The 12,559-nt window shown below is 53.3% G+C and overlaps 2 protein-coding genes across 7 annotated transcripts in view; both read left to right on the top strand.

The window, feature by feature from the left end:
- The window catches only part of PEX11G (peroxisomal biogenesis factor 11 gamma), a 37,342-nt gene extending 32,028 nt beyond the window's left edge, over positions 1-5,314 (top strand). The window contains exons 1-6 of one of the 5 annotated variants that reach the window (XM_071452105.1): positions 1,211-1,380; positions 1,812-2,003; positions 2,471-2,647; positions 2,734-3,014; positions 3,269-3,319; positions 4,295-5,314. In XM_071452105.1, the coding sequence (XP_071308206.1) occupies positions 1,938-2,003; positions 2,471-2,647; positions 2,734-3,014; positions 3,269-3,319; positions 4,295-4,517 (798 nt within the window). In that variant the 5' untranslated portion in view covers positions 1,211-1,380; positions 1,812-1,937 and the 3' untranslated portion in view covers positions 4,518-5,314. Of the gene's footprint in view, positions 1-1,210; positions 1,381-1,811; positions 2,004-2,470; positions 2,648-2,733; positions 3,015-3,268; positions 3,320-4,291 lie in introns of those variants that run through there. The other 4 variants (XM_071452103.1, XM_071452107.1, XM_071452106.1 and 1 more) reach the window with 4 other exon arrangements.
- Positions 5,315-8,171: 2,857 nt separating this feature from the next.
- LOC139602230 (ectoderm-neural cortex protein 1-like) lies at positions 8,172-12,294 on the top strand. Of its 2 annotated transcripts, none has more exons than XM_071451877.1 (3): positions 8,172-8,280; positions 9,054-10,848; positions 11,759-12,294. In XM_071451877.1, exon 2 carries the CDS (start codon positions 9,069-9,071, stop codon positions 10,836-10,838), a length of 1,770 nt encoding a protein of 589 aa, XP_071307978.1. In that variant the 5' UTR covers positions 8,172-8,280; positions 9,054-9,068; the 3' UTR covers positions 10,839-10,848; positions 11,759-12,294. The 2 variants fall into 2 exon arrangements, with proteins under 2 accessions (XP_071307978.1, XP_071307979.1); XM_071451878.1 differs by having other exon boundaries at positions 8,178-8,266.
- The last annotated feature ends 265 nt before the right edge of the window (positions 12,295-12,559 follow it).

Raw genomic sequence — 12,559 nt, 5'->3', positions numbered from 1 at the left:
CCAAACAGTAAACAACTCTCAGGGTGAGGAGGCAAATGAAGAAATTCACATGGCAGTTATGGGAATATCACTCCATATGGTAGTTATGGAGCTGCTCCAGAAGTTTAGGGCCAAGGAAAAGACCAATTCAGCTATGATCTGTTCCACATTTAGCAAATCAAATGGCTTAAACACAGACCCATGGCATGAAGGGACCTCTCTGTGAACTGCTGGACAAACAGGAGGCAGCGTCACAGGAGGATTTTCTTAATGCCTTCCATGACCAGCTCTAACCACATCCCTTCCTGAGGTTGCATAAGCCCAGCTTTTGATCAAAATCCTTTCCTTCCTCCCAAAAATAAATGTAAAACAACTTTTAAAAACAAATGTAGCGATGATGAAAGATCAAGACACTGATTCACGTCCCAGAAATAATTCATTTTATTCATTTTACGTAAGGAAGTGGCAAAGGGATTGACAGCAGATTGCAGTGAGGTGAGTCACGAGACTGGGACAAGGATGTGGTGCATCAGGTGGGATAACTGCAGCATCTGAGGATACAGCAAGTGTAGAACAGCCAGAATCACTGAATATTCCAGGTGGGAAGGGACCTGTGACAGTGTTCACAGGGGTCCAAGGATGAGGGAAGAGACAAGGATGTGACTCCATGTTTCAGAAGGCTTCATTTATTATTTTATGATATATATTATATTAAATCTATACTAAAAGAATAGAAGAAAGGATTTCATCAGAAGGCTGGCTAAGAATAGAAAAAGAAAGAATAAATAACAAAAGCTTGTGTCTCGGACAGAGAGTCCGAGCCAGCTGGGCTGTGATTGGCCATTAATTAGAAACAACCACAGGAGACCAATCACAGATCCACCTGTTGCATTCCACAGCAGCAGATAATCATTGTTTACATTGTGTTCCTGAGGCCTCTCAGCTTCTCAAGAGGAAAAAATCTTAAAGAAAATATTTTTCAGAAAATATCATAGCTACAGGGACCCACAAGGATCTCAAGTCCAGCAGCAAAAGCTTGGGTGGGAGTGGCTCTACTTAGTGCCATGAACCCATTTCATGAAATCAGATTGAATTACTCAAAGGATGATTTACTCAAAATGTTCTTCCCCTCGAGGCTGCTGGGCACTGCCCAGGCTCCCCAGGGAATGGTGCCAAGGCTGCCAGAGCTCCAGGAGCTCTCAGGGATGCTCAGGGTGGGGTTCTTGGGGTGGCTGTGAAGGAACAGGGGCTGCACTGATCATCCCTGAGGGATCCAGCTCAGGATATTCTGATTCTGGGATACTCTGCTATAAAAAGATAATATCCAGGTAGTTCTTAGAGCTTGAATTAGCAGCAGTGTGAGTGTGACTCTGTGCCCAGCCTCTGGACCCACTGAAGCGGGTGTGTGAAAAATGTGTATTTTATGATTGGCTTTTCACAAATATTAAAACAGCCTGTTGTATATTCATACACCTCATACATGATGCATAAATTCCATTCAAACACAGGATTCTGTCTGGTCAGTGTCAACTTCTTCCTCTGAATCCTAACTGAGCAAGGTGGGAAGAAGTTTGTTTCTTCTGATAAGAGGGCAATAAATTCTCTTTCTCTGAAAGATTTAGGTGTCCTGTGGCTGCTGTCTCGCTGCGAGTCCTTTCTTTAAAAAGTAACTTACATAGCATCGTTTCTATTTTAACATTTTGTTGTAACCTAAAAAAGTATTTACCACAGTACTTAAGAGAATTAATACAGCATTACTTTGTGACACAACACATATAATATTCATTTGAATATTTGCGAAAAGCCAATTATAAAATTCGCATTTTTCACAGGCACCATCCCCGGGCAGGGCCCGGCTGGGCCGCGGGGCAGCCAGGCCGCGTTGCCATGGCGACGGCTCCTCCTCCTTCCCGGCGTACCCTGCGCCCGCACGTGACTTCACACCCGGAAGTGTTGCCATGGCGGTAGGCGCGCTCTGGGGGCTCGTGGCCGCGCTGGAGACGCACCGGGGCCGCGACCGGGCGGTGAGTGAGGAGGGGAGGAGGGGTCTGCGCCCCCCGGTACCGGGCGGGGAGTGAGGAGGGGAGGAGGGGTCTGCGCCCCCCGGTACCGGGCGGGGAGTGAGGAGGGGAGGAGGGGTCTGAGCCCCCCGGTACCGGGCGGGGAGTGAGGGCTTTGAACCCCCCAGTACCGGGCGATGAGTGGGGTCTGAGCCCTCCGGTACCGGGCGGTGAACGACAGGACTGTAGCGACCCACCTTTACCGGGAGTGAAGCAGCTGAGGGATTCCTAAGTGCTGGTGGTGGAAAGGAACGACAGAAGGCGGAGGGGGCACAAACAATCCAAGTTTTACCGGTAAATGACGGGATGGAAACGGGAATGGGAGTCCCGGAGCACAGGACAATGGGAAGAGAAAGGAAAGGAAAGGGGAAAGGGAAAGGGAAAAGAAAGATGGATGAGCAGCCCCGGTTCCAGCACCGCCGTTCCCGCAGGTCCGGGCTCTGTCCTATGGCTGCCAGCTGGCGGGGGCAGCGCTGCCCGGCCCCGGGGGGCTGCCCGGGGGGCTCCTGGCCGCCTCTGCCCAGCTCAGCTCCTGCCGCACCGCCCTGCGCCTCTTCGACGACCTGGCCATGCTCCGGCACAGCTGCAGCTACGGGCTGGGCCCCGAGGTGAGAACGGCTCCGGTGCTCCCGGGTGGCTCCGGTGCTCCGGGCAGCCCCTGTGCCCCATGTGCCGCTCTGTGCCGATCCCGCAGGGTGAGGACGCGCTGGTGCGGGGGCTCTCGGTGCTTTCCAACGTGGCCAACCAGCTGTACTACCCCTGCGAGCACCTGGCCTGGGCCGCCGATGTCGGCATCGTCCGAGCCGCCTCCCAGCGGTGGTGGACACGGAGCACGGCGCTGTGGGGCTGTGCCCTGCTCCTGGGCATCCTGCGGTACGGGATGGGCACCAGGGGGGTGATCCTGCCCTGCTCCTGGGCATCCTGCAATATGGGATGGGCACCAGGGGGCTGTGCCCTGCTCCTGGGCACCCTGCAGTACAACATTGGCACTTGTGGGTGATCCTGCCCTGCTCCTGGGCACCCTGCAGTACAACATGGGCACTTGGGGGTGATCCTGCCCTGCTCCTGGGCACCCTGCAGTACAACATGGGCACCTGGGGGTGATCCTGACCTGGCAAAGCTGGGGGAGATGCTCTTCTTCCTCGCTGGAGTTGGTAGTGAAAGAGGGGGGGAAAAAAAAAAGCTCCTCCTGTTTGGTGCTGTAGGAGAAATAATTCTGTGCTTTTCAGATCCCTGAGAATTTTGCTCCAGTTAAGAAGAAAACTGAGCCAGCACAAGTGGTATGATTTCCCTCTGTGGTTGTAGAGCTGATCAGGCAATCCCAGAGTGGTTTGGGTTGGGAGGGACCTTAAAGCTCATCCCACCCCATTTCACCTTCCACCATCCCAGGCTGCTCCAAGCTCCTAACCTGGCCTTGGGCACTGCCAGGAATCCAGGAGCAGCCACAGCTGCTCTGGGAATTCCATCCCAGCCCCAGGCTGCTCCTTCCACTGCCCCAGGCTGCTCCAAGCCCTGTCCATCCTGGCTTTGGACACTGCCAGGGATCCAGAGGCAGCCACAACTGCTCTGGAAATTCCATCACAGCCCTTCCCCACCCTCCCAGAGAACAATTCCTTCCCAATACCCCATCCATCCCTGCCCTCTGGCAGTGGAAGCCATTCCTTGTGTCCTTTTCCAGAGTCCCTCTCCATCCTTCCTGTAACTCACCCACACCTGTCAGTTCTCATCTGTAGCCATCACAGCTCTGAGGACATGCTGGACTAATGTGGGAAATGGATTTGTAGGGAATTCTCCAAGTTTGACAGAAGGCTCACACAGTGTCAAACCTTGAGATAAGAAATGCTGGCTTAGAAATGCCAGGGAATAGCACAGACATTGCTGAGAGAGAAATGGAACTAGGAAGTTTCAAAGGATGGTTTTGTAAATAAGACTGGATACTTTGGAGAAATAGAACTGTGAAAGATGCATTGTAGTAGGGCCCATGAGGGGTAATTTTGGATGATTGGCTTTAAGGCATTTACAGCATGGTGTGGCTAAAGCTGATGGGCCAAGAAGTGTTTATAATGTATTGTAATTAGGAAATAGTTAACTTCTCATGGTGATGGTGTGAATTATAACATCTGTATTGTCTCACCCCTCACATGAGACTGAAAATGGAATAAAAGTTCTTAAAACACCTCTCAGTACCCCATGTCTGGGTCAGAAAAGGGTTTAATGTGACAGCCTGTCACTAACACCACCTTTCCTTCCAGCAGCACTTCCCCTCAGAGGCAGCAGAAGCTGAGAGCCCAGGTGAAGGCTGAAGTTCTGAGCATCCTCATGGACACAGCAGATCTGTGCAATGCAATCCACTGGCTGCCTCCAGGCTTCCTCTGGGCAGGAAGGTTCCCTCCATGGCTGGTAGGACTCCTGGGGACCATCTCCTCCCTGATTGGAATCTACCAGGCATCAAGAGGAGCAAATTCTGAAGCTGCTTAAGCCAGAGCTGAGCTTCACAAGCTCAGTTTTCACATGGTAAAAGTGCCTTTGGTGAGGCAGGGTGTATTTTAACTTTCCTGGGTTGATGATTGTCCTTCCAGATATCCCATAATTGGGATGGAATCCAGATGCCTGCTCCAGAGGGGATTTGTTTGCAGCTGATAATTTTTATCATTCTTCATCAGAGAAATAATCAGGTGAATCCTCTGAAAATCAACAATGGGTAAAACTGAGGGGGAAAGTTGCTTCCATCTGTCCCAAAAGATAAATGCAACCTGCCAGTGGTTTTGGCCACTTAAAGGAGCAGAGTGGCCACGGTTCTGTCACAGAGAGCTGGTAAGGGAAGAATCCTGGGAGCTCCCATTCTGGGCTTGGGGCTGCACCTGAGCCAGGGTGGGACCCCTGTGCTGGGAATTCTCCAGGTATGTGGGGTTTGGGCTCGGTCAGGAGCCAGCAGGGGATGCTGTTTGTGATCCTTGAGGTGAGAGGGGCAGGAATTGCCACTGGAAGCAGCGTGGACCTTCCTAACCTGCCCTGCCCGTTTGAGGAGAAATGTTGGGAGTGGAGATTCCTGCAGAGCTGAGGCTCCAGCTGTGCCTTTGTGCAGTGCCACCGGGTGGAGCTCTTCCACCAGCCTCCAACCGACCTTTTATAATAAATTTCCTGCTTTTTTTCTTTTTTTTTTTTTTTCTTTTTAATAAATCACCTTTCAAAGGAGCAATCAAACCAGTGCCGAGCTGGGGTTGGCAGTTACAGTTCTGGGTGTGTCCAATAATAAACGACACAAATGCTTCAAAGGTGGCCCTGAGTGATCATTCCTCCTGATAACAGGGAGAAGTTCTTTATCTTTGCTTCTGGAAAGCTCCAAAGCATTAGTGCTGTGTGAGCTGCAGCTCCACATGTGTCACCAGCCTTCCTCCTTGTGAAAAACGCCAATCACTTCTTTTTAAAATTTTAAAAGTTTAATAGTAATACAATGGTTATAAAAAATAGTAATACAATTAGAGTAATAATAATTTGGACAATTTGAATTAGGATAATATGAGACAATAAAGACAAAGAGTTAGGATGTCCAGGTACCTTTTACTGGGCAGCACAAGCCCGGAAAAGGACACAGTTAACAGAGGATTAACCCTTAAAAACAACAGCCTGTTGCATATTCATACATCTCATACATGATGCATAAATTCCATTCAAACACAGGATTCTGTCTGGGCAGTGTCAACTTCTTCCTCTGAATCCTGACAGCGCCTTCAAGGCAGGAAGTTCATTTCTTCTGATAAGAGAGCAATAAATTCTCTTTCTCTGAAAGATTCAGGTGTCCTGTGGCTGCTATCTCAGTGAGAGTCCTTTCTTAATAAAAGTATCCTACATAGCATCGTTTCTATTTTAACATTTTTTATAACCTAAATCTATATTTACCACACTACTTAAGAGAATTAATACAGCATCACTTTCTAACACAACACATATAATATTCATTTGAATATTTGCAAAAAGCCAATCGTAAAATACATGCATTTTTCACACTCCTGCTGCAGTAATTCCCAGTCCCTGCCTGACTGCCATGGAAATGCATCCTTTGAAAAGAGTTCTGCTTACTCTGCGTGTCCCTGCCCCCAGCTCGGCACTTCCAGGAGCTTTGACCTTGCTCTGTGGGGCTGTTTTTGGCCTGGACATGGGGAGCTGTGTCCTGCCTGTGTTCAAAGAGCACAGGGAGCCCTGGAGATTCTTTATCCTTTGCCCTTGGTGTTTATCTGGACCTTGACCCTGCAGTGTCCCTGAGGATGTGCCTGTGCTGGGGATTTGCTGCCAGACTGGCAGGATTTGGTACAGCTCAGGGCTTACCTGGAGTTTGTTTATTCTTGTTTATTCTCTCCTTTTCTCAGTCCTGTGCCTGAACAGGGGGAGCACCCAAGGCCTCTGGCTGTTGCCTGCTCCTGTCACCCACTGAGGTGGCTCCTGCTGCAGTTTAGTGGTTTTTAATAATAAATCAGATTTCTTTGGTGTTCTTCACCCCATTGAATTATTCCTCCAGGACTCACTGGACTGCTCAGCACAGGACAATACTATTAGGTATTCATATACTATACATTAGGTATTCATATACTATACATTAGGTATTCATATAGTATTAATACTAATGTTATACAGGACAATTGTAGCTCTGCCAATTTAAAAAAAAAACAAGACAAGAAATCCTGCATAACCTCTGATGCCAAATTAATAATAATCTTAACCATGTATTAATTTTAATGGAGAGAAAAGACTGTAAACTGCTCTAAGTGCATTTGTTCATCAATTCCTCAACAAATGACCTTAATTTGCAGCTGGTAAAGCTGGAAAGTGCAGAGATAAATCAAAATTGGGTAATCCAGAATTTCTGGAATTCGTATTTTTTTCTTGAGGTGGTTTTGATCCCTGCTGAGGTGGTGGCTGCTGCTGCCTCTCCAGGGCAGCACTCACTCATTTTTAGCACAAGAACTTGTGCAGGCAGACCCGATCCTCCCAAAACTTGGTGATTTTCTTCTCTTTTCCGATGTGGCATCTGGGAGAGGGTGACGGTTCCTTCCCTTGGCCAGGAGAGCAGCCAGCCCTGGGGTCGGTGGTGCCGATGATGGGCCGGGCTCCACAGCTCTGAGGGTGCTCTGTGAAAAATGCGAATTTTATGTTTGGCTTTTCGCAAATATTCAAATGAATATTATATGTGTTGTGTCAGAAAGTAATGATGTATTAATTCTCTTAAGTAGTGTGTGGTAAATATAGTTTTGGGTTATAAAAAATGTTAAAATAGAAACTATGCTATGTAAGATACTTTTAATAAAGAAAGGACTCGCAGCAAGACAGCAGCCACAGGACACCTGAATCTTTCAGAGAAAGAGAATTTATTGCCCTCTTATCAGGAGAAACGAACTTCTTCCCGCCTCGAAGGCGCTGTCAGGATTCGGAGGAAGAAGTTGATGATGACCAGACAGAATCCTGTGTTTGAGTGGAATTTATGCATCATGTGTGAGATGTATGAATATGCAACAGGCTGTTGTTTTTAAGGGTTAATCCTCTGTTAACTGTGTCCTTTTTCGGGCTCGTGCTGCGCAGAAAAAGGTATCCGGACGTCCGTAACTCTTTGTTTTTATTGTCTCATATTGTCCTAATTCAAATTGTCCAAATTATTATTACTCCAATTGTATTACTATTTTTATAACTTTTTAAAATTTTAAAAAGAAGTGATTGGCGTTTTTCACATGCTCCATGCAGGAAACATTTGCTGAGCAGGGCTGGCTGCTCCGGCCGCGAGCCGCCTTTGTCAGCAGCCGGGATCCAAAGGGCGCTGCCGGTCCCGGCGCGGCTGCCCCGTTTATGGCCCTTTATGGCCGGGTGGCTCCGTCCGCAAAGCCCGGGAGCCTCAGATCCGCCGGCCCGGCCCCCGTGCCGCGATGTCCGGGCCGTGCCGCGATGCTGGGACCGGGGGACAGCGGGTGACACCGCAGGGCCCCCGCGCACGTGGGGAGGGGACGCGGCCACGCTGCCCGCGGGCAGGGCGGGGTCAGCGCGCTGCGCATGCGCGCGGCTGGCCCCACCTCCCATTCACAAAGGGAGAGTGCCGCGCGCCGCGGACGCTGATTGGCTGCGGGGCGGGGGGGCGGGGCCGGAGCGGGGCGGCCACGCGGCGGCGGCGGAGGGGCGGCGGCAGAGCCGGAGCGGAGCGGGAGCGGGCGGGACCGCGCACGGAACCGGGCACGGGATAGCGGGTACGGGATAGCGAGTACGGGATAGTGGGTACGGAACCGCGTACGGGATAGCGGGCACCGGGCGGGACCGGGTACGGAACCGGGTATGGGATACCGGGTACAGGATAGAGGGGACCGGACGCGGAACCAGGTGTGGGATACCGGGAACTGGGCAGGACCGGGTACAGAACCGGGCACGGAACCGGGTACGGGATAGCGGGGACCGGGTGCGGAACCGGGTACGGCACCGCGTATGGGACAGCGGGGACCGTCCGGCACCGGGTGCGGGAACGGGTGCGGAACCGGGTGCGGGATAAAGGGGACCGTGCAGAACTGGGTGCGAGATAGGGGGGTACCGTGCGGGACAAGTGGACCAGGTGTAGGACCGCGGGGGCAGGTGCGGGACCAGGTGAGGACCCGCGGGGCCGGGTGTAGAATAACTGAGTCAGGCGCGGGACAGCGGAGCCGGGTGAGACCCCGCCGGTCCGGATGCGGGACCTGAGCTGGGTGCGGGACCGCGGGGCGGGCTGGGCACGGGCATCACCGGGAGCGCACATCTCCCCCTCCCCGGTACTACCTGAGGCCCGGCGGAGTCGTGCGCTGCACGGGTGTTTGGTCCGGGAGCTCCCGGTGCCCCGTTTCGGTCGGTGTCCCGCGGCTGACCGGTGCTCCCGGTGCCCCGTTTCGGGACAGCCCCACCGGGCTCCCGTTACCGGGCTCGTCCCGGCGGCCCCGTCCCGCCGCAGCCCCGGCCGTGCCGGGCCCGGGCCCGCGCTGCCCGTGCTGACTCGCCGGTTTTGCCCCGCAGAGCAGCCTCAGCACGATGTCCGTCAGCAGCCACGAGAACCGGAAATCCCGCTCGAGCTCCGGCTCCATGAACATCCACCTCTTCCACAAACCGGGCCACGCCGACAGCCTCCTCACCCAGCTGAACCTGCTCCGCCAGCAGAACCTCTTCACCGACGTGGTGCTGCGGGCGGGGAACCAGAGCTTCCCGTGCCACCGCGCCGTCCTGGCTGCCTGCAGCCGCTACTTCAACGCCATGTTCAGCGGGGGCCTGAAGGAGAGCAGAGATGGGGAGGTCAACTTCCGTGACACACTGCACCCCGAGGTGCTGGAGCTGCTGCTGGACTACGCTTACTCAGCCCGGGTGCTGATCAACGAGGAGAACGCCGAGTCCCTGCTGGAGGCCGGGGACATGCTGCAGTTCCAGGATATCCGGGATGCTTCGGCCGACTTTCTGGAGAAGAATCTCTACCCTGGGAATTGCCTGAACATGCTGCTGCTGTCCGATGCCCACTGCTGCGAGCGGCTGCTGGAGCTGTCCTGGAGGATGGCCTTGGCCAACTTCACCTCGCTCTGCAAGACCGAGGATTTCCTCCGGCTGCCCAAAGACAAGCTGCTGGAGCTGGTGGAGAGCGAGGAGCTGGAGGTGGAGGATGAGACGCTGGTCTACGAAGCCGTTATAGGCTGGATCCGCTACGATTTGCCCCGACGCCACGAAGTTCTGCCCGAGCTGCTGCGCTCCGTGCGCCTGGCCCTGCTGCCCGAGTCCTACCTGAGGAAGCAGGTGGCCTGTGAGAAGCTGGTGACCAGCCACAAGCTGGGGGAGGAGATCGTGGCCGATGCCGTGCGCTGCAAAATGAAGATCCTCCAGAACGACGGGCTGGTGACAGGGTGCTGCGCCCGGCCCCGCAAGGTCAGCCAGGCCCTGCTGCTGCTCGGGGGCCAGACCTTCATGTGTGACAAGATTTACATGCTGGACCATAAAAGCAGCGAGATCATCCCTCGTGCCGACATCCCCAGCCCCCGCAAGGAGTGCAGCGCCTGCGCCATCGGCTGCAAGGTTTACATCACCGGCGGCAAGGGCTCCGAGAACGGCGCTTCCAGGGACGTCTGGGTGTACGACACCCTCCACGACGAGTGGGCCAAAGCCGCTCCCATGCTGGTGGCACGGTTTGGCCACGGTTCTGCCGAGCTGGACCACTGCCTGTACGTGGTGGGGGGACACACGGCCATGAGCGGGGCCTTCCCGGCCTCGCCCTCCGTGTCCCTCAAGCAGGTGGAGCACTACGACCCTCAGCTGGACAAGTGGTCGCTGGTGGCTCCTCTCCGGGAAGGCGTCAGCAACGCCGCTGTGGTGGGAGCCAAGATGAAGCTGTTTGTTTTCGGGGGCACCAGCGCCAACCAGAACAAGCTGCCCAAGGTGCAGTGCTTCGACCCCTGCCAGAACCGCTGGACGGTGCCCGCCAGCTGCCCCCAGCCCTGGCGCTACACGGCCGCCGCCGTGGTGGGCAGCCACGTCATCGTCATCGGCGGCGACACGGAGTTCTCGGCCAGCTCCGCTTACCGCTTCCACAGCGACACCTTCCAGTGGTCCAAGTTTGGGGATGTCACCGCCAAGTGCATCAGCTGCCGCGCTGTCACCTCGGGGAACAGGCTCTACGTGGTGGGCGGCTACTGCGGGGCTCAGCGCTGCAAAACCCTGGACTGCTACGACCCCTCATCCGACACGTGGAGCAGCGTCACCACCGTGCCCTACTCGCTCATCCCCACCGCCTTCGTCAGCACCTGGAAGTACCTGTCAGCCTGAGCCCTGGAAGGTAAAGAGCTGTGGGTCAAGAGCTCCTCTGTATCAGGTTAAAATTTGAGGGGCAGGTGCACGTGGCTCTGGACTGGAGTTGTTCTAGAGAGCAGCTTTGTGTATCAGATCCAAAACTTCAGGCTGGTAGTGTGGGATCTAAAAGCCCTGCAGGAGAGAGAAGATCTCTCTAGGTGCTGAAACGCTGCAGGGAGAAGGATCAGTATAAATAATAAGACTCTCAACCTGGCATCTTGGCCCGTGCAAAGATCTTGGGGAATGCTGTGTGCAGGGATTGGGTGTCGTGCCTGGGTCAGGAGGCTGGAGGAGCTGATGTTTGTGCAGGCAGGCTGTCTGCAGGAGCTGGGACAGACCCCGTGGTGCCACCGGCTCCAGCTGCTGCTTTTAGCACAGCCTCCTCCTCCTGGTGCCACACTTAATCTGCCAGTGGCACCCAAATGTCTTGTGGGACGCCAGGGCTGTGAGCTGGTGCCAGAACAAGATTATAGCTGGGATTTAGTCCCAGAATGGTGGGTAATTGCATTTATAAGACAAGCCTTGTCTATGTATAAACACAGGGTTTCTCTGCTTCTAATTATTCCCTGGTGTCCCTTTCATGCCATTGCTTTTCTGCTACACAGAGATTGACTTTCAACATTTGCAACTGGAATTAAATCTTTCTAAAGGCTTTTGGCAGAAACTATGCCAGTGAATCACAGACCCTGCAGGGTTTTCCTTTTCTCCTTGCAGGAGTCGTGCTGTCTAAATAAAATTATTTACTGTAATAAAATATCCAGTGATACCTTTAGAAAATTCCTGGCTGCAGAGGGGCATCAGCAGGCATTGCTGGGATTTCTCTGGGATTTGAGGCCTGAGGAGAGGGGTTGGGGTTGCTGTGCCCTGGTCTCACAATACTCTGCTCTGCACCACAGGCTTCACACCTGATTCTGCCAAGTGCCTCCCTTGACTGAGGACCCAGATGGAACACACGGGCAGCAGGAGCACCTCCTCCCACTGGCAGCTCTGTGAGCCATCAGCACCAGCAGGGCTCGAGGCAGCTCAGTTTTGGCTTTGAATTGCTTCTGCAAATCCATCCCCTTGGTCTGGCCAGGGACAGGACAGGCACGGAGGGACCTCCTTGGGCTGGCAGCTTGTGCTGTCCCTTGAGACAGCAAAAAGGTTTCCAAGTGTTCTCCTACCTTGTGTGATCTCAGAGCAGGAACCAGAGGGACTGTTTTGGTTTCAGTGATACTAGAAAGGAGAAAGGACACTCCTGACCAGCTGCAGGACTGCACTGCTGGGATTCACAGCACCCGAGCAGTAGCCTGGAATGTCAGAACGTGTGACAGTATTTTGCCCATGGGCTGGTTCTGCACATTTATTTCTTTTTTATACAGCAGTTTTGTGTGTTTATTACTCAGCCTGGAGCTGCTTCAATAAATCTGAATAAAATCCACTGTGTCCCTTGCCTGTTCTGTGTGCTTAAGGTGCAGGTTTTCCCAGCCCACACTTGAGACCATATTTAGTAGAACAGTGAGGAGCATTCCCTGCTGCAGTCCAAATCAAGGGCTCAGATCTTCCTGTGTCTTTGTAACTTGGGGCTGAGGAAAGCTCAGATCTAACTCTGCCTTCTAGCTTTGAGGGAGACACAAATCTCTTCAAAACCTCAAAGATTAAGGTATTCTCTGTCCTTTTCTGGTCACTCTGCACAGAGTGGGGTTTCCTCACTATCC

This window comes from Agelaius tricolor, unplaced genomic scaffold (assembly GCF_023055355.1).
Source record: "Agelaius tricolor isolate 1412-34295 unplaced genomic scaffold, bAgeTri1.0.p SCAF_33, whole genome shotgun sequence".
NCBI lineage: Eukaryota > Metazoa > Chordata > Aves > Passeriformes > Icteridae > Agelaius > Agelaius tricolor.
This window is presented reverse-complemented; position numbering and strand designations above follow the sequence as displayed.

What these genes read in the sequence shown, in the direction of transcription:
- LOC139602230 (XM_071451877.1), top strand. Translation starts at nt 9,069, where the DNA reads ATGTCCGTCAGCAGCCACGAGAACCGGAAATCCCGCTCGAGCTCCGGC.